The sequence below is a fragment of the Protopterus annectens genome, chromosome 1.part1 (assembly GCF_019279795.1).
Source record: "Protopterus annectens isolate FY-2018-M chromosome 1.part1, PAN1.0, whole genome shotgun sequence".
Lineage (NCBI taxonomy): Eukaryota > Metazoa > Chordata > Ceratodontiformes > Protopteridae > Protopterus > Protopterus annectens.
This window is the reverse complement of record NC_056726.1, coordinates 537,458,373-537,480,287: the sequence shown is the minus strand read 5'-3', so window position 1 is coordinate 537,480,287 and position 21,915 is coordinate 537,458,373. Positions and strand designations below refer to the sequence as shown.

Here is a 21,915-nt window from a genome sequence, read left to right as displayed (position 1 = left end):
GTGACCACTGCCATGCATATGGTGAACACTCTGGGAGCTGTAGTGAGACCAAAGGGCAGGGCTCAAAACCAGTATGATTGGCTCCCAGCCAGAAGCGCAGATGATTCCTGGATGGTCTGGCCATTTTTATGTGGTAGTACGCATCCTGGAGATCTATTGAGCACATCCAATTGCCTTTCCCTAAGAAGGGAAGTACTGACTGAAGCGTGGCCATCTGAAACTTCTCTTTCTTTACAAATTTTTTCAGCCTGCTGAGGTCCAACATAGGTCTCCAGTCCCCTGTCTTTTTTGGAACTAAAAAGAATCTTGAAGTTCCAGATCCTGTCTGGTCTGCTGGGACTGGCTGGATGACTCTTTCTTACCAACGTTTGGACCTCTACTGTTGCTTGTTCCCTGTAAATGGGTGGAACGTCCGGGATTTTTCTTGTCGGTGGAGGGGGTGTGGCGAATGGGATGAAGTATCCTCTGGAAATGATACTTTCTACTCAGCTGTCTTATGTTATTTTTGAGCCAGGCATCTGGATACAAAGATAAGCGACCCCCGACTGCCTCCAGAGTAGGACATTTGTTCCTCCTTACAGAAGTGCTGGTAGGGCTTCCCAAAGAAGTGATCTCTGTTGCCCTGGTTTTGCGGACCCCTTTGCCGCAAGGGTGGCGTCTTCCATTATTGCCCCCTCTGCCCCCAGAGGGGGCTTGACCATATGTGTCCTAAAAGGCTCCTTGGGCTTTTCGGTGCTGGCTTTCCAAAGAAGTGATCTATCTTGCCCTGGTTTTGCAGACCCCCCCCTCTGCCGCAAGGGTGTCATCTTCCATTATTGCCCCCTCTGCCCCTGGAGGGGGGTTGACCATGTGTGTCCTAAAAGGCTCCTTGGGCTTTTCGGAACCACATTTTTCCTCCCATGTGACCTTTGGGGTAGGGTCTGGTAGGGGTGGAAAAATGGACTCAGACGGCAGACAGAGTCTTTCCCTCTTGCTCACACCTAGTCAAAGTTTCCTTAACTTTGGGCCCGAAAAGGGACAAGTCATCAAAGGGAGTATTCACAAAGGATAATTTGAAGTGCTCTGCGAAGGAACACAAGTGCATCCAGGAGCGTCTCTTAAGAGCAACTCCTGTACCCACTGCCCTACTCGTTCCACTGGCTGCTTATGAAATGAGGCGCATGGACGAGTTCACTATGGAATTGAGGGTAGCAAGCTGGGAGGCAACTTTGTCTGAAGCTCCTGCGGCTACTGTACCCTGAAGACCATCTCCCAGCTCTTTAAGGAGATCTCTTTGTAGTCTTGTAAAATGGGTTAAAATAGTTAAGCGGAGTGCAAAGGTCACTGAACTAAACAAGTGGTTCCCATATCTATCCATGATCCTGGAGTCTCTGCTGGGGGGATGGATAGACGAAGTTTCAGACATTTCCTTTTTGGTGGCTGCCGCCGCCACCACCATGGCATCAACTGGCACATCTTTTGACAAGAAAGATTTATCCTGGGGGGCAGATATAAACGTATTAGACCTCCTAGGGACAGGCTCCATCATTTCCGGAGACTCCCATGCCCTTCATGAGACCAGCTGCATAAGCTCATTGAAGGGCGGAGACACCCAAGAGGTGGAGGGCTGAGACCCGAAAGCCTTCAGGAGAACCGACTCGTCCTCAGTAGGTGATTTGGACTGCCAGTCACCCCTCTGCCTAAAGATTTTAAGTATCTAAGCAAATGAGATATCCCCAGAGGGGGACCGTGGGGACCCTTCTGATTCATCTAAGTCAGTATCAGATGTTAGGAACTCCTAAGGGGAGTCTAGATGTTTCCTCTTACAAACTCTCTTCCTAGGAACCTCAACAGTGGGAGCTTCTGGTGAGGTCTCGGAAGAGCAGAGACCACCCAATGGGGCTTCCTGAGGCTCTGGGTCTCTATGCCTGGTCAGGATCTGTGAGGCAGAAGCAGACACAGGCGCTTTAGGGGAGGAGGAAGCCAGACCCGAGGTCAAGGATGTCTTAGGAGACATAACTCTCCTCATGGCATTGAAGGCACCTCTGCTCCGATACAAGGGAACCGACGGATCGAGGAAAACGTTGATACCCCTGGCATCAGGCCAGTGGGCTCCGAGCCAGAGGTAGGAGCCGAGCTCATCCGAGCTGAAGTCCCAAGAGGCAGAGTCGGAACTAACAAGTCGGAACAACTATCCTCCCAGGACCCGACCAGAGAGTGTTGGCTCCTAGAGTCCTCGATCAGCACAGAGGATGTCAGAGTGAATGCAGCCAAAGACACTGGAGCAGGCATCGGCTCCGAAGGTTCCATAATCAAGTCCGACTCCTCCGGCTCCGAAGGACCAGTATGGCTTGGAGGAGGAACAGTTTTAGCTGGTATGAGAGTCTTCAGCTCCGAAGCCAGTTGGGGTTGGAGCCGATAACATTTTTGCAAAGACTGGTGACTGTAACAGCTTCTGCACCACACAATCCACTTCCAGATCAGAAAGGCTAATAGAGGACTGAGATGAACGGACTGAAGGTGGTACCAATTGTAATAAAGGACTCTTAGGAATTTCGGATACCAGTTCCAGGACTGGGGACCGGCTCCGAAAAGGAAAGACTGTCGGTTCCGATGTCTGTGGTACCGAAGTCAAAGATTTCTTAGATTTTTTTTGTCTCAGAAGTCTTAGAAGACTTGCTGGATCCATCTTGGTTGCTCAAAGCTTCTTGGAAGGAGGGTTTCAACAAACCTCTATTAATTTCCTTTCTCTCTCCTGTAGGACTCTGGAGGAGAAGGAGTGGCATATGGAGCAGCTATCCTGTAAATGCAAAGTTCCTAAACAGTACACACAATTGACATGGCTGTCTGTTACAGACATCTTTTGGCCACATTTAGGGCACTTTTTAAGCCTGACTTGGGATGCTTATCTTGGTCAGCCATTATTATATCAGACAGAAAATTACTGTCAACTACAAAAAATCCTTAACAGTAATTATCAAACAAAAGCCCTTTAAAAAAATTCAGGCCAAGTCACACAGACACACACACACACGCAGACAGACACACACACAAAAATAGTAATCTAAATATTAAAGTGACAGAAAAGAAGTCTGTGTAAAGCACATAATTTTAAAGATAAGCAGACTTCTTTTGGCTTTTCCATGTTAGGGGTCGCCACAGCGGATCACCTGTCCGCTCATGATTGGCAGTGGAGTTTTACAGTGTCGAGTTGCCAGCCCGGCGCCCAACCTTCCACAGAAGGCACACACACACACACCTAGGGCCAAATTAGAGTGTCCAGTCCACCTGCAGCATATATTTGGGATGTGGTAGGAAACCGGTGCACCCAGAGGAAACCCACACGACCACAGAGAGGACATGCAGACTCCGCACAGATGGCACCCCAGCTGAGGATCAAACTGGAGAACCTCTTGCTGTGAGGTGACAATGCTAACCACTGCAACACCGTGGCAGCCCTTTAAAGATAAGCAGACTATACTGTGAAAAAAAGGATAGCTGCTATAAAACACACGGTAAGCCTTACCCAAGTGTTTAAATACACTCTAAACAATAATTATATCAGATAGAAAATTACTGTCAACTACAAAAAAATCCTTGACAGTAATTATAAACCAAAGCCCTTTAGAAAATTAAGGCTAAGTCACACCCACACAGCAAATAACTATCTAAATATTAAAGTGACAGAAAAACTCTGTCTAAAGCATGGAATTTTTAATGCTAAACAGGCTATACTGTTATCTAACTATTTTAAACACACACTAAATAATAAACCTATGTAAGGTTTTGTACATGTAGTGACAAAAGGTCACTGAGTAAGCACACTCTTTAAACTAGGCCTAAAACAGGAGGCCAACTAGAAATTTAAAGCACACTAGGGGAAGGGACTACAATACAGGTAAACACACAAGCTATAACAGCTTTATAAAACTACCTAAAACTACCTAGCTATTAATACAAGTAAGAAATATATGAAAAAAGTTTTACTGGCCCGAGCTACTGCAGAACCTCCGATCTCTTGCAGCGGCAAACTAGATCTGAGGTAACTCTAGGTACATCATGGGATAGGGACTTGGCCTCGAGCTATTTGAAGACCACGAGCTTTACAATTGGCCGACTCAGAGCCGAGGGACCGGCTCCGAACCCATTAGTAATGAATGAACGGCGAGACAGAACAACTTCACATCAGCTGACTAAGACATAATGAGAAAGACATTCTCTGCTTTGATTCACAGCCTTCTGAATTGAGTCTGCTTGTCCTACTTCTGTTGGGGTGGGGGTCCCAGGAGTTCTTTCCATCTCTTAAGTAAATGTGGTACGTAAGCTGGTTTTCTCTAAACTGCCTGTTCATGTGTGTGCATTCTTCAACAGACTAACAGCATGTCCGACACAGGTTTCAGGGATAGGCAAAAGTGTCACCACAATCCTCTAAAATGATAAAGCAGGTTATTGAAAAAAGGATGGAGGGACAGACAGATGGATGCAAGCAGGAACTTGATACAAGTTACGGATTAGTGAAAACGACAAAGACTGTAGACCAGACTGTCAGCAGTTAAATAAATGCATACAAACCAATGCACCGAGCTGTAAAAACACTCATGCGAGCCAAAAATGGTTAGCGCTTTCGTTTAATCCAATATCAAATTTCTTCGGACAACACACACAGTTCATCACTTCCATTAAATAAGACCTAAAAACATTTCATTAGCTAAGACAATTATTTAGAGAGGTTAAGACAATTATTTAAAGTGATACGTCCTTAAAAACATTTTCAACAGAAAATTTGTCACAGTTTATAAGAACATAAGACACCATCTCTACCAGAATAAAGTTGAATTATAAATACATATACAACAAAAGTATATATTTCCTAAAAATCCTTTGTAGTTTAAAATCTAAAAAAACCTTGCTATTCGATCTTTATAATTGCAGATGCAACCAGACTCACGGTCAGGTATAAATGAACGTACCTCAATTTCTGCAGTGTCAAAATTAAAGGCTTTAGAAAAAAAGAAATTATAAAGATCAAATAGCAAGTTTTTTTTTAGATTTTAAACTACAAAGGATTTTTAGGAAATATGTACTTATGTGCTGTATATGTATTTATAATTCAACTTTATTATGGTAGAGATGGTGTCTTGTGTTCTTATAAATAGTGACAAATTTTCTATTGAAAATGTTTTTAAGGAAGTATCAACTTTAAATAATTGTTTTAACCACTTTAAATAACTGTCTTAGCCAATGAAATGTTTTTAGGTCTTATTTAAAGGAAGTGATGAACTCTATGTGTTGTCTGAAGAAATTTAATACTGGATTAAACAAAAGCACTAACCATTTTTGGCTCGCATGAGTGTTTTTACAGCTTGGTGCATTGATTTGCATGCATTTATTTAACAGCTGACAGTCCAGTCTACCATCTGTCGTTTTCATCAGTTTGTTGTTGGTGTTGTAGCTTTCATCAAGTTATGGATTAAGAAGGAATAGTTCTAAGATAACACTCTTTTACCCAAACTCAAAAGTACTTCTAGAAAAAATCTGAGTTTTAAAATATTAATTATAAACCTTTTCTACCTCATCCCAAGCCACCAAGTCACTACCCCAAGCATCTTACTGACTCGTTTGTTCTTCCAATTGGGCAAGAGTTGGCCCACTGATATCCTAGTCCGGGAGACAGCTCTATGGCTCAACCATTCCCTGGCATGGACAGAAGCCAATCGATCTATTCATTCTGTGAATGAGTCGAGAGTCAGGCAGCAGTAGGCCCTCATGTATGCGAGTGCCCACTCCCTCACTCCCTAAGACACCAGTGGGCTAACATGATGGTTGCTGCTTCCTAGAAAAGCTTCCCTTGCTATGGAACAAGGTCCTGATCTACATAAGACAGAGCTCTCACCATCACTCTTCAAGAGGAACCTTAACGACTGGATGGGTAACAAAAAGTTCACACCAGGGATCAAACCAACAGCTCTACTAGATAGGGGCCAAGGGTACTAGCTGCTAGATCAACAGCCTAGGGAACTAACCAAAGGGGCGGTGAATACCGCACAACGTGGCTGGGCTAATATATGTCTTCGGGCAGATAGCCCAGTACCTACCTAAGAATGTGCCTCCACATGCTGAGCCTCCTGGCTTCCCTGTGGTGCACACCCACTACGACCTGATTAGCTGCATCCTGCATTACTCCAGTTTGCCTGAAGGAAATCAACAGTGCATAAGATTCAGCAACTTCCCTCTGCCATGATGGGCAAACTTGCACTGGCCACTCATTACCCACCAAGCCTTTCAAAAAAACTTAAACCATTAAATGAACTCTGGTCATCTAGGGCACAATCAGGGGTTTATACATCTGTGTCACAGGGTTAGGCACACAATAAATTCTTAAAATAAACCACCTTAGGATTCTAATGTATTACTATTATATACATGACCAACCGACATAAAAATATAAATTAACAAACACATGTATAAGGAAAGTACAGTACCTCATTAGGCTTAAAATGGATAACAGCAACAGGCTATCTGTATTTAACAGGTCACTGGCTAAATTACATTTCTTTAGGCACTTACTTCTCTTTCCATATTGATGCTTTTTCTTTACAGGCTCCTTTGGCTTTTCAACCCTTGGTTCTTCTAAAGAGAAAGAACACCAAATGTATTATTTTACAAAACTTATTTTTTCTTATAAATGTCCATAAGCTGCCCAAATGCTGAAGTATAGAAACTGCTCAGTTTACTGTACTCAAGATCCACCTAATAGGTGGTTACTTTAGATTGACTGACATACAACCAAAGTAGCCTGAAGACTAAGTTACACAAACCGAAGATGCAATTTTTACAGTATATGCTCATCAAAAAAATAATCAAGTCTGTGATTATACTTTTTTTTTTTTTTTTTTGGAAAAGTCTTCAGAAAAATACCAAAGAATATCTCCAGGGCTTGATGACAAACTTTAAGATAACTGAAGTTACTACCAAGAAATATGCAATACCATTTTGATGTGATGTTCTGCCTGAAGAAAGTACATTTGTGTACACTTAACATAGATGTAGATGTTTGAGTGTATTCACCGTTGCAGTTATCACACTTGGGTTATCTGCCTGTAGGTAGTCCTCAGCCGGCCTGATTACCAGAGTCTTGGGATTTCTGCTTCGGATGCTGTCACTTCTTCCATGACATCAGGGGTATAAAATATGCAGCTGACGCTATTACATCAGTTTTTCTTGCCTCAGATGTCAGGTGCCCACACAATAGGAAGCAATTATATGGTGTTGAACACCCCCAGCAAAAAGCAAATACACATAGCATAAGACATGCCAAACCAAAAATGATAGGAGAAAACAAAGACAATTGGGGGGCTGGAGGGTAACCAGGACTGCAACAGTGAATACACTTGAACATCTACATTTATGGTAAGTGTACACAACTGTACTATGTTCTTAGTGTTTCACTGTTGCAGTCATCACATTTGAGTAGATTTTCAAAGCTAAGGAAGGGTGGAGGTAGATTAAGAAGCATTAGGGGCTGGCAATCAGGCCCTGTAAGACCGCTGTGGCAAATCCAGCTCTGGATTTAGAAAAGAGTGGTAATGCTTGGTGAAAGTATGTACAGAACTCCAGGTTGCAGGTTCCAGGATGTCTCTGGTAGGGACTCCTCTGAGAAATGCAGTAGAGGAGGTAGATGTAGCCCTAGTGGAATGTATTCTTATCCCCTGTGGGGTAAGTTTTCCATGGTGCTTGTAGCAGCAGTGTGCTATCCATTTGGCAATGGTTTGCTTTGAAATGGCCTTCCCCTCTGCCTCGGCAGCACAGCTGACTAGCAGCTGGTCAGATTTTCTGAGAAGCTTAGTCCTGTCCAAATAGAATCTAAGCTGTCCGAGCATGTCCAGAGAATGTACTATCCTTTCCCCTTTATTCTGAGAATTAGGGAAAAACATAGGCAAATGAATGGACTGGTAGACACCACCTTGGGCATAAAAGATGGGTGAGTCCTGAGGGAAACCCTGTTCGCATGGAAGATAATGAAGGGTTCCACTGCCATAAGGGCCTGCAGTTCAGACATGCTTCTTGCTGAAGTGATGGTTAGAAGTAAAGCTGTTTTCCAAGAGAGGAATTTCAACTCTGCTGTAGCAGCCGGTTCAAAGGGTGGAAGAGTACGTTTATTCCAATACAAAGTTAAGGTCCCAGACTGGAGTAGGAGCTCTCCTGGGGGGGGTGTCTTAAATTTTTGGCCCCTCTAAGGGACTGTTTTTACCATAGGATGAGAGAAGAGGGGTAGGCTCAGTATTATAATGAGCTGAGATGGCTAAGGCATGAATCTTAATTGAAGAGTAGGACAGGCCCTTGTGGAGCATTTCTGTTAAGTAATCTAATATATGAAGTAAGCTGGGCACCACTGTGCCCATCTCCTGAGACTGACTCTAGGAACAGTATCTTTTCCCACTTTTCTGAATAGGATTTTCTAGTACTAGGCCTCCTTGCCTCAAGAATGACATCCAGCACTTGCTTACTGAGGGTTGCTTGATATGAGCTCAGGGGATTAGCCAGGCTGCCAGGTTCAGGGTTTGAAGCTGAGGGCGCAGAATCTGGCCCGCCTGCTGGGACAGCAGGGAAGGGGTCTGAGGCAGGTACCATGGTTGTAGTACTGTCAGATTGAGCAAAAGAGGGTACCCCAGTGCTAGCGTGGCCAGTCTGGTGCAATCAGGATAGTCCTTGGCTTATCCTGTTTGGTCTTTAGTAGAACCTTCGAGAGAAGCGGCAGAGGGGGAAAGGCATACACTGAGAGGCTTTTCCCAAGTAAAAGACAAGGCATCCATTTTCCAAGCTTGACTGTGGGGAGTTCTGGTGCAGTATTTGTTCAACTGACAGTTCTGAGGGAAGGCAAACGGGTCCAGCTCTGGAGTCCTCCCATCTGTTCCTCAAAAGCTTGAATATTTTGGGTTCCAGTTTCCACTTGTGTGGGTCCATGAGATTTCTGCTTAAGTCGTCTGCCAGTGAATTAGTTTGCCTGGGAGGAATTGAGCTTGTAGGTGCACTTGGTTGCTCAAGGCCGTGTTACACAGAGCCATGGTTAGTCTGCATAGTGGGTAGGAATGGGTTCCCCCCTGCTTGTTTATGTACCACATTAGCTGTGGTATTGTCTGTCTTTACCAACAATTGTTCTGGAAGAATGAGGTCTTTGAAGGCTGTCAGAGCATTTCTTTTCGATTGATATGCAGGTGCATCTGCTTTGGGTTCCATTTGCCATGAATGCACTGCCCTGCCATGTGAGCCCCTCATGCATAGTCTGATGCGTCTGTTGTTAGGGTTTGGGCGGCAGGGGGTAGAGTGAAAGGGAGTCCCCTGTTGTGGTTGCAGGCCTTTGCCCACCAAAGGAACTCTGGCCTTAGACAAGGAATGAAAGGAATTATTTCCAGGTCCTGAGAATGTTGACACCATAGACTTTTTAGATACCACTGAAGTTTCCTACACTTTGCTGTGAAGGAAAGGTTAGTTTGCTTTTATTTTTTGTATTTTGTATTACTTTATTGCCTTTTTATATTTTGAATACTGTGGTTTGTTTTCTTTACCTTGTGTTTTACTTGCATTCTGCTTTAACAGCATATTAAATCTTCAAAAGAGACCACAGCTCTGTCTCTTCTGAGTCGGGCAGAAATGTTTTTCCGGCCCTCCCACCCAGTTACAGTTGTCTTGTTAAATACTACTGTCTTTCTAGTTGCCTGCCTCTTATGTTAATCTGACCACACATCTCATTTCCTCTGGACTTTCAATGGCTTGTGTGAGTAATCACAAAATCACCATTTTTGAAATCCCTGCTCTTCAACTATTTAAACGTATTGGCCATCCTACTGTATTCCATAGTACCAGAATACAAAAATGACCACCCCTTTCAATCCATCTTGCTGTTTTAAAAATAGTAACTCTCCACTAAACCTTAACTTTTTAAACAGATAAAACTTAAGTTACCTACTTTCACATCTAACTTCTCTAGTGCACACCAGCAGTGTGCATTTTTTTTCATCTTACCTTTAAGCATCCCTGTGACTAGCACTTGCTCTAATACCTGCTGAAAAGCACTAGGAAGCCTTAAACTGATACAAACACTCAACTCTCCTTGTTAATGAGGAGAAATTAATAGTAGGCACTAAACAGCCTATAATTGCAAAGTACCTTGCTAAGGTAAGGGAAAACAGCTCCTGTGCTTTACAATAAAGCACCAAACCAGGCATGTCCAAGGGTCAGCTTCCGGTGATTTCTCCTGTCCACCTGGTGAATCTGTGCATACTGGGGGCAATGCAGCAATTGCCTCATGTACACAGACAACCCTCTCCTCCTACCACCCAACACTACAACCTGTGAGAGATGCACTTACATAGTCAAAATGGAAGCAAAGCTCTCTCCACATAAGATTGTGCTAGACAGTCAAGAGGAGAAGGTTTACACCCACACTACACCTCAAGAAACACATAGCCCTTCTAAACCCACACCACCAACACCCACATATAACAACACTAAATCCACATATGCAGAGGCCCTTAACTGTAACCTGCCCAAGCAACAAGGACCTCTGAAGCTGAAATTCAAACAAACACCAATCACAACCAAAGTGTCACATAGTTCACAACATTAGTGTGCCACCCAGCAACAGCCCCTAAGGCAAGACAACGTACCTAACACTTTAGTCATAGGTGACTCTATAGTCCGGCACACTGATGTCACACTCACCAGGTTGAACAAGGAGAAAATTACAGTCAGCTGCCTGTCGGGTGCCAGGATCCGCCACATAACGCATGCACTCAAGTCACTACACAACAAGTACAAATATGATTCTGTCATTGTCCATGTTGGAGTGAATGACTTGAGACGTACCTCCCTGGACTACAAGGAGAGAGACATGGAAGAGCTCTCAGATCATGTGGCCCAGGCAGGTATGACCCTAGCCCTGAGTAGCATCCTGCCTTCGCCCAGAATGATACCACAATATAAGGACAAAATGATTGACTTCAACAATTGGCTAAGTTTCTGGTGTCATTCAAAGGGGATCCAGTATCTGTCTGCCTGGGACGACATGATCAACAGACCACGATGCTTTGCCAGAGATGGTCTGCACCTGTCGCCCCTGGGATTCAGGTTACTGGCTGAGGCTCTTGCCACCCCTATAGTGCTTTTTTAGGCAAAGTTCAAAGGACAAAACCACCACCATAACAGGTACAAGCATGCAAAATCTGAAGGTAATGCTAGAAGTCTAAACCTCAAAATGCACTCTCTTGAGGCACTCCTAAAAATGGAGAACATCGATATCTGTGGAGTAACTGAGACCTGGTTCAAGGCTCCAGAGAGCACCCCTGCAATACCAGGCTACAACTCTTACCACACTTTTCGGCCACAAACCAGGACCGAAACACTAAAGGTGGAGGAATATTCACCAAGGATATTCACACCACCAGGCTAGTTGCCCAACACAATGCATCTGAAATTCTCCAGGTGCAACTAACACTAGGTAAAGACTGCAATTCAAATTGTAGCTTGCTACAGATCCCCCAACATACCCCGAGATTCTCACTACACCTTTCTAAACATACTGGAAAATATTAAGATAGAACCAAACACCCTAATACTGGGTGATTTTAACTACCCTGCCATTAACTGGGAAAACTACTCATGTACCAACACCTTTGCCCAACGGTTCTTGGAATTCATAAATTCCAATGCCCTGGATCAACTAATCCATAGTCCCACCAGAGGCTCCAATATCCTAGACCTGGTCATTACTAACATGGGAAATCGATGCTCCACACCTATGGTTACCCCCTCTCATTAGGTCTGACCATAAGCTAATCACCCTTAACATCCACATCCCACCCCCACCCCCCAGTAAGGAAACCTCCATAAAAAACTTCTCCAAAGCCAACTTCATGCTACTCAAGTCAGAAGTGACAAACTTCATGACACCCATTCAGATGGGAACTGAAGGTTCAACTGCTGAAGCCTACACTAAGGCACTGTACGGAGCACATCCACTCATGCATGAATCGTGCCATCCCAAATACAACTAAGATGCTCTCATCCAAAAAAAGGAAGCCAATCTGGTGGTCTCCTGCCATAAACAAACTTTACAAGAAAAGGAAGAAACTGTTGCAGAAAAGAGGAAAATACCAAGATGCAAAAAACTCCCTTACCAGCCTTAGTAAGAAACTGAGATCCCTCATAAAAATCCTCCAAAGCTAGTTACGAAAATAAAATTGTCAAAGATTCCAAAGACAACCACAAGGCATTCTATAACTATGTCAAGAATCTAAATGGCAATGCTCAGATCTGCTCTGAGCTAAAACAGAATGGCATTAAATATACTGATCCCAAGGATATTGCCAATATCCTGGCAGATCGATTCAGTGCCAACCTCACCCCCCCCCCCTCACCCCCTAAATGGCCCATCTCAATACCGGAAGATTGTCAAATTCCGGTAATAACAGCCACAGAGGTAAAAAATGCACTCTCCAAAGCTAAGAATACAGCATCCATGGGACCAGATGACATCCCTGGCTGTGTACTACATGAACTACAACATGAACTGGCACCTCACCTAAGTGTCATGTTTAATCACAGCCTCACCTCAGGTTTCATGCCCACTGAGTGGCGCAGAGCTACAGTTATCCCACTCCACAAGGGGGGATCCACCTTGGATCCCGGAAACTACCGTCCCATCAGTCTGACGAGCCTTATCTGCAAGGCCATGGAGCGTATTTTCATGGAACTTATAAACAAAGACATTGGCAACCTTCAAACACTGGACCCCACCCAGTTTGGGTTCGTGAAGGGCCGATCTTATCTCCTGAACCTGACTGACTTCTTCGAATCAATCTCCAGAGCCGTGGACAAGGGTAAGGTGGTCCACACAGCCTATCTAGACCTTGCCAAGGCCTTTGACACCATCTCCAACTCTGGAATCACAGATAAAATTACTAAGCTGGGCATTAATCCCTATGGCACCCAATGGGTTGCTAACTGGCTTACTGATAGAACCCACACTGTAAAAGTAGCAGACTCCAAATACAGCTCCAGACAAGTGACAAGTTGAGTACCTCAGGGTTCAGTCCTGGGACCGCTCTTGTTTGGCATCTACTTCTCTGAAGTACAGGCCAGCACTAAGGGACTCTGGCTAACCAAGTTCGCACAGAACTGCAAACTGGGAGCCATTATTGAATCCCCAAATGATGTGGATACTCTACAAAAGGGCCTTACAGAAACAGATGCTTGATGCCAGAGCCATGGGCTCAAGCTCAATGCCAAGAAATGTATAGTTATCCGTTTGGGAAAAAACATGTACCCGTGAATTACCATATAGGTGGCAGTACACTAAACACCGAAAGTGTGATAAGAGACTTAGGGTCACAGGTGGTCAGTGGTCTCGCCTTCGATAACCACATTGCCACAACAGTCAGGAAATCCTTCTATGTGGCACACCTCATCACTAAGGGCTTTTCATCCAGAAAAAAGGAGGTCATTGTCCCACTGTACTCATTCCTCATTAGACCCATTATAGAATACAACACCCAGTTTGGTATGTACCTCTCAAGATATCTGCAACAACTGGAAAGGCCGCAGAAATACCTCACTAAGAGAATCACAGGCCTAAAGCAGATGCCCTAGGCTGACCGCCTTAAAAAACTCCAGCTATACTCTGTCGCATATCGTCTACTCAGAGGCGATCTCTACTTAATATACAAGGCCATGTCAAACCCAGAGCTGTTGGACATGCTACACAAAGAAATTCCAATCTCTCAGAGCCGCACGCTCCAGGGATCTAACCCTTGTCATCACAATAAACAAAGCATGCTGGAGGGATAGGTTCCTGACCCAGAGACTCCCCAGACTCTGGAATAGATTGCCCATACATGTCAGAGTGCCACTTTGTCCCTCTTCAAAAGGAACCTTGATGATTAGATGGGAGAAAGGAAATTCACCCCGGGGATCACATCAGTTGCCCTGCTAGACAGGGGTCCAGGGAAGTAAATAGTGTGGGAAGAAATAGCCAGGGAATTGTTATGGCTAGACTTGTATAGGCCCTAGGGCTGATAGCCTAGTACCAACCTATGAACCTATATGCAGTCTTGCATATAGAATTAACAAAACCCCAGAGCTGCAGTATTTTCCTTGCAGATGGCTGTCTTTTTGTGGCCAGTAGGTTGAAGTAGGTCGTCAAATAAACTTGTTTCTCTGGAGTGAGGAATGCCATCTGGGAAGTTGTGTTCAAGCTTGCTCACAGGAATAATCTGTTGGCAGGGTACTAGGTGTGATTTCTTTTCATTGATGGTGCACCCCAGTGAGGTTAGAAGTCACTTTACAAATGCCAGGTGCTGCAATAGCAAGTCCTGACTTTCCGCCTGAATCAGGCAATCATCCAAGTATGGGTAAATCTGAATACTTTTCTGCCTGCAAAATGCAATGGCTGGAGCTAGGCACTTTGTGAATATCCTGGGCGCAGTAGATAAGCCAAAGGCAAGTGCAGAGAACTGATGGTGCATAGAGCCTGCCCTGAAGCCTAGGTATTTCCTGCAAGATTCCCTTATAGGGATGTGCAGGTAAGCTTCTTTTAAGTCCAGGGTTGTCAGCCAGGAATCCTTGGCTAGCACAGGAAGCAATTGTTGGAGAGTTAGCATTTTGAATTTTGGAACCACCAGAAAGGTGTTGAGAATAGACAGATCCAGGACAAGATGCCAAGAGTTTTCTTTTCTGGGAACCAGGAACAGTCTTGAATAAAAGCCTTGCCCCCTTTGTTCTGCTGGGACAGGTTGAATAGCCTTGATGCTGTGGAGAGAGAGAGTATTTGCTTTTGGGCCTCAGCCCACTGGTTTGGGGGGAGGTCTGGCCACCCACTTAGGGTTGGGAGTGAGTGGAAGTGGAATCTATATCCTAGGAAGACAATGTTTAGAACCCATTTGTCTTGGGTAATGTATTCCCAGTTTTTTGCATGCAGGGCGAGCTTTGCTCCTAAAGGTGCAAGTAGTTGAGCAAGGCTTGGAGGAGTTAAGGATAAGACATTGTTCAGTTTTACCATAGGGGGGTGGCTTACTACTCCTGCTTTGGAAGTAGGAGCACCCCACTGCTTAGATATGTGCATAACCTGAGACTGAAGTCTTGGTGGTCTGCTGCCCCTGGGTTTGGACTGAGAAGGCCTGGAAGGGACTGGAAAGGACCAGTTCTTTGAAGACCAATGCTTACTGAATCTAGGTGGCTGTACTTGTAAGAAATCATTAACAGTTTGCATAGATTTAGCTTTTTCCTCCATCCTTTTGAGGGCTTCTTCTGCTTTACTGCCAAAGAGGCGCTCTTGGTTTAAGGGTGCATCCAGTAATTTTGCTTTTACATGATCTGGCAAGTTTTGTTCCTTAAGCCAAGCATGTCTTCTAAGTACAGACCCAGTGACAGCAGCCCTGCAAGATGCTTTTAAGGCATCAAAACCACACTGCAAAGTATGTTTACCAACTTGGTCGGCAAAATGCATTAACTCTTGTAAATCTTTGTGTTCTGCACAGTCAGGAATCAACATAATTTTCTGTTTAATTAGCCCCACAATATGCTGTTGATACTTTAACATATGAAACTGGCAATTTAAAGCCCTAATGGCCAGAGTAGCAGAGGTGTATACCTTATTACCCCATCTGTCTAAAGCCCTAGAATCCCTATCAGAAGGGGTAGGATTTTTGGCAGTAGTAGCCTTAATGCCTTTAGGTCCATGGGAAATGGTCTCTGGATCCGCAGTAGGATTCTTGAAAAGGAATTTGAGAGAGTCAGGTACTCTACAGTACCTGTCAGGTTTCCTGGGAGCTGGAGGCAAAGTATCCGGGGGTAAGGCTGGATTCCAAGAAATCATCATCTACAATCTCCAGAACAGGAGGGATAACTAGAGGCCTGTGCTGAGGCAGGTTTAAAAATTCTCTGAGTCTCTTTTTGGACTGAATAGTCCTGGCTTTCCCAGCGGAAATGCTACCTAAGGACATGCAAGGTTTCACCAAAAGAAAAATCTTCTGGAGGGGAAGCAGAGCGAATGGAATCCTCTGCATCAGAATCCTCATATGTAAATGAGGGTAAGTCCTGATAGTCAGAAGGAGCAGAGATATCGGATTCCTGATCAAGAAAATCAGTTCTAGGTCTCTTAGAGGGGGAAGGCTGGCTTCCCCAAATTAAAATAATAAGGTCTTCAGCCATTCTAATAATTTGTTTTCGAGGCATGTGGGCCTGAGAATGCGCTCTGGTCATCGGTTTCCTTGGCGTAGTGCGAACTTTAGGCCTGAGGAATTCGGTATGTTTCGCTAGAAACAAAGTCGTCGGTTTAATATGAAAATCAGTAGGCTTGAATACACCCTCAGAAGCCGGTGCCTGCACAGGGGCTCCAGACCCATCCAAGGTAGAGACATTCGTAGATTCAATAGTTAAAGAAGCATCTCGTGGCATACCGGACTCCGAATGGGTCTCAGTAGAGGCCTGTGAATCTGCAGAAGTGGGTATCAGGAGCTGCGTAAGCACCTCACTGAGTACTGGTGAACTGGTGACTAGCTTAACAGAAGCGTTGTTAGCAGTTTTGGACCTATGTGGCCTGTCTCTGTCTTTATCCTTACTGTTTTTGGCAGATCGGCAGCCGGATGGCTTAACAAAGCCATTTCGGAGTATGGAGATAGACAGCAAAAGTATTTAGCTACAAAAATAGCCAGACGACGAAGAGTTCAGGCATTGAACAAGGCACAAAACTGACAGTGAGGGACGTCGTGGTCTGGGCCTAACCAGGTGACACAGTAAGAATGAAAATATCTATGAGGTATTTGCTTTCCACAGGCAAGACTATTATTTTTTTCTGACATCGGTTAGAGCAAGAAAAAGGATCTTCAATGGGGTACTTATCTTTTAGAAGACTTCAAGTCTGAAACTAGAAAATTTGAGGAGTAGGCCGACCGGCACTTACGAACTGCTTCTGCTTCGGGCACCGCACGGCAAGAAAGACTGATGTAATGGTGTTGGCTGCATGTTTTATACCCCTGACGACCTGACGTCATGGAAGAAGCGACAGCATCCGATGCAGAAATCCCAAGACTCTGATATTCAGGCCGGCTGAGGGCTACCTGCAGGCAGATATCCCAAATGTGATGACTGCAACAGTGAAACATGAAGAACCTCTACAAGACAAAATTTGTGATTTAGTTACCCAACAGTCGACCATTAGACAGGCATTAATGCCATAAACACATGGTATGTAACAGAGACAATTACCAGGCCACTTTACCATACAGTAAAACTATGAACAAAACATATAGCCTACATTTATCTCCACAGCCTCGTTTGCATGTGAAAGATGGCAGCACTACAACCCACAATTATGTTTAGCATTTTCTGAAAGGACAGTTTAGTTGACCAGCATAACTAGACACATACATTAATGTTACAAATCCACAGCTGATCTGGTAACCTTCACTTTTACTACTTCAGAGTGCAGCACTTTCAGTTTCTGCCAGTATTTATTGAATAAAATACCAAAGCTGGTGTGGCTGGGCACCACTAACCCATCCTCAGGGCCCAATTAAATAAAATAGTTTAGATGACAAGTTAATATGTAAAATGAGATATATGTGAAAAGGTACAAAGTACCCTCCTATTAAGAAACTAAAAGGATAAAAAAATATATATGCTGAATGAAACATAAAAAAAGCAAATCAAAACTAACAAAACAGCCCAATGGTTTTTAGAGTAAAAAAATATATTTGTGAGGCACTCAACATATCCATGAATATGTCTGAAAGAAGTTGGTGGGCACTGTTCTCTAACAAATTTCTTAGCCACGTAAAACATGACAAATAACACATGTATAAATACTCTCAAAATCAGTGTGATTAAATGCCCATGTCCTACGTAAGTTACACATGAACAAAGAAACAAAAAGAAAACATTAATATGTGGCAAATAGTCAAACTGCAAAAAATCTTAAGTAAAAATCACTTAAGACTAAAGAATGAAATGTCCAAAGGTAGATGTAGTGCCTATTCAAATCTGGATAAACTCTCTAAATAGGTGGTACCTCACAGACCTCCTAAAGAGATACTTGACATTGAATGTACAAATCAGGAAAGACATTGGTTCCACCAGACAGGACTGAAGTAAAAACATGATGTATTGACAGCTATTGAAACTTGGTCCTGAAGTGTTCACCTTAATCAAGACCACCACCCAGATCACAGGCACAAAAAACAAACTGCAACTGATCACGCCTACAACGTATTAAGGGGAGAGAGCACAGGAAAGTTGTAACACATCATCATGGCTTCAATTTTTGCTGGGTGAAAACTGAAACCATTCAGTCTTTTATGGTAGTATAATTAGGCACAGACTCCTGATGAGAGAAATACAGCAAGACATCGTCATCATATGGCTGACCGTAATCACCTTTTCCCATAACAGCCTCCCTTTGTGGCAGCATACATACTATGAACAATAAACGGGGCCAAAATAAAGCTCTGAGGTCCCCATGCATTCCACAAGGAAAGCTAGAGTCTCAACTCCTGACTCTACTCTCCAGAAGTAACCCAAGAAATAACAGACCACTCTTTCAATAACAGTGCGTGTGAGATGCACAAAGAAGATCCCATTGTGTAGTGTTAAAAGCCTCTGGGAGATCAATGAAGTTCAAGAATGAATGCATTTCTTTGATCCCTCTGTCAGATCACTTGAATAAGGGTAGTCTCAGTACTGTGCCTACTGCCTAGGTCTAAAACAAGACTGACAAGGGATTAAAAAAGACATGAGACAGTTAAATATAAATACATTTGTCTGTATATCACCTTCTCAATACCGTTCCCAATAAAGAAGAGATTACAGACAGAAGAAATACTCCAAAGCAGTTAACATCAAGCATTGGTATTTTAAAGACTGAGGTAATAAAGACCTCAGTGATGACCTAACAATCTGGAAAACAGTTATTCCTGTGATGTGAAGGAATAAATTAGCCTTATTTAGTCCAGGGTCCATTCTGCAGCTCAAAGGCAACAGAGAAGAAACAACTTTCAAGACCTCATTATAATCAATGTAATTATACTCATCCTATTAAATGTCTTGTAAATCCAATACAGGACTGTCATAGTGCTCAGAGGATGAATCCACATAGGACTGCCTTAATTCGCAAACTTATCTAAAAAGAATCAGACAACATCCAACAAAGCAATATGAAGAAAAAATATTTCTTTGAATAGTAACAGAAGCTTGGCTGGCATAGCCTGGCAACCACTCAAAAATATGCAGCTGAATGGAATTCCAAGATGGCTGCACACTGACAACTTCAACTCTCCCAATGTGAAAACAGAAACTGGGAAAAGGGAGTGCCATTGATTTTTTTTTTTTTTTGGTAAAATCTAGTTACTGGCTAGTAAATATCCTTCCTGGATGCAAGCAAAGAAGAAATGTGGAAAAACTGAAAGAAAATTAACCAGAGTAGGTGAAAAAAACTCTGCCTGGGAAGGATTATGTAGTTCAGCAAAAAAAAAAAAAAAAAAAGCAGTGCAGGCTTCAGCTCTGATTCAAGAAATGGCTTCCAGTAAATTAGAGGAAAAAACAATAAATCAAATATACTTAGATGTGATTAAGAAAAATGAAACACTGAAGGAATATATCAATTCAAACAACAAAAGGCTTAGAAAAATAGAAGCTTTAACTAATCATTCAGATGAACCGATAAAACTGAAAAAAAAAAACAGAGGGTGACATGAAGTATCTGGCTCAAGAAGAACCGTTTAAAAAATAGCAGAGTTAGAAGACAGAGTGCACAAATAAAATCTACGATTTTCTGCTGTACAACAGAAACTGGAAGGAGCAGACTATTAATTTTATGAAATCACAAATAAGCAACTGGAATTTGATAACTGAAAGGGCACATCCATGTATGCTCCAAACCCAGCCGACAGAAAGCAGCCAAGACCCACACACACACACATATATATATATATATATATATATATATATATATATATATATACACATTTTTTTTAAACAAGTAACATCTTTACTAAGTTATCACGTATGTCAGACAATCATACATTTATATAAATGAAAACAAACCATACTGACAATCTTAGTTACAAGCATTATATTATACATCACAAACCACATTGCCATAATTTTAGATGCAAACATTATACGTTACTTATACCCAATCACTGTCAGCCAGACATTACACAGCTCATTTAAATCCTGCCTTCTTTTAAATCTCACTCCTCCCCTGTATCTATTGTTCCTACAATTCTGATTTTTTTCTATGGAATTTGCTTCTACCCTTTTCTAAAGATCCCAATTCCAGTTTTATCTCTGTTACTATATTCACTACTTCTAGTACAGATGGCTTAGACTTCAATTTCCATTTTCTAGTAATTGCTTTTTTGGCAGCCACCATAATTAGACTCAACAAGGCCTTACTAGGCAACTCAATCTATATCACAGCTCAGAAAAATAATTTCCTAGATACACCAATTTGCTCACCCAGTATCTCTGATAGAGATGTCTGCAGGGAATCTTTAAAGTCTGCCAACCCATTACACTTCCAGAAAATATGTTTCCAATTACCTCTTTCTTCCCCATCATACCTCCAACATTTGCTGTCTGAGGAAAAATTCTCTGGAGTCTACTTGGGGTATAAAATACCTATGTAAACATTTCCAAGCAAAAATCCTACATCATCTAGATTTTGTTGCGTATTTGGGAGACATACTTATATCCTTCCATTGTTTCTTTGTAAATTGCTTATCCAATCTCTTTTCCCAATCCTATCCAACTTCCTCTGATGGATTCTTACAGTTATCATGCAATATTTTATATGCTCTACTAATTCCACCTAGAGCCTGTTTATTGCATTTTTTGTGTTGCACTTAATTTAAAATAGTTTTTTCTTAAAATTGCATTTTACCTGCCTCTGACCTAGCACACACGTGTTGGGGTCATTTATTGCACTGTTCTGACTAGTTTGCTACTTGTGTGTGTCTGCTATCCTTAAACAAAAACAAACAAAAATCTTGCCATTTTCCCCACTTTCTATAATTTAAAAAAAAGTTCAGTTACAGAGTTGCTGTTCTGAACTGTTTGTGTCTTGGAGGCCAGTTCTTACTTGGGCTAAAGGGAAGTCTCTGTGTTCACCAGTGGCAGTGGTTAACACTGAGCAGCCTGCCTGCCTGCCCCTGTAGGAGTGGTTACTGCCTAGAAACTGTAGTTTTATTGGCCATTTTGGGTCAATTCCAAACTCCTTGATCTCGGTCTCTTAAAACCCTGCAACTCTCTTTTTGTGCGGTCTTGCGCACAGAGCAGCATCGGGCAGCATCGGTTAGCTGGGGTATACTATTCCTAGCTCCACAAAGTCTGCACTGCAAATTTTCCCTTAAAACTAGGCAAGCCTCAACTCAAGTGCTTCAGATCAACTGCTCTTATTGCAGCACTTAGATAACCCAAATCAGCACTTGTCCAAATCTCCCAGACAACACTATTATAATACAGCATAAGACCCTCGATTGTCCGCAAGACAAGTGAAATTCACTTTTCCAAGCATGTCCAGAGGTCATCTTCAGGTGTACTCTCCAGTTCATATTGTGGAAATGGGCATCCTGAGGCAATGTCACAACTGCCTCATGTATACAGACAACCCTCTCCTCTTACCTCTAGACACAAACACTTGTGAGAGATGCAAATACGCAGCCAGACTGGAGGCTAAGCGTTCTCAACCCATGACTGTAACAGACAAGAGACACACTAGCATCATACCTCCAGTCACACATAGATCTACAAAACAAGCACCGGCAAAACATACACACAAATACACAAAAACATATTTGGAGGCACTAGGTACCAATCTGAGAAAGAAACAGTGCCCTCCAAAGCAGACAAGCAAGCAACCTGCACCTCCAAACAAGCCAGAAA

The 21,915-nt window shown here is 42.9% G+C and overlaps 1 protein-coding gene across 1 annotated transcript in view; it reads right to left on the bottom strand.

The window, feature by feature from the left end:
- The window catches only part of L3MBTL2 (L3MBTL histone methyl-lysine binding protein 2), a 1,942,600-nt gene that overhangs the window by 94,635 nt on the left and 1,826,050 nt on the right, over positions 1-21,915 (bottom strand). The window contains exon 16 of the mRNA XM_044087125.1: positions 6,547-6,609. Within this exon, the coding sequence (XP_043943060.1) occupies positions 6,547-6,609 (63 nt within the window). The remainder of the gene's footprint in view (positions 1-6,546; positions 6,610-21,915) is intronic.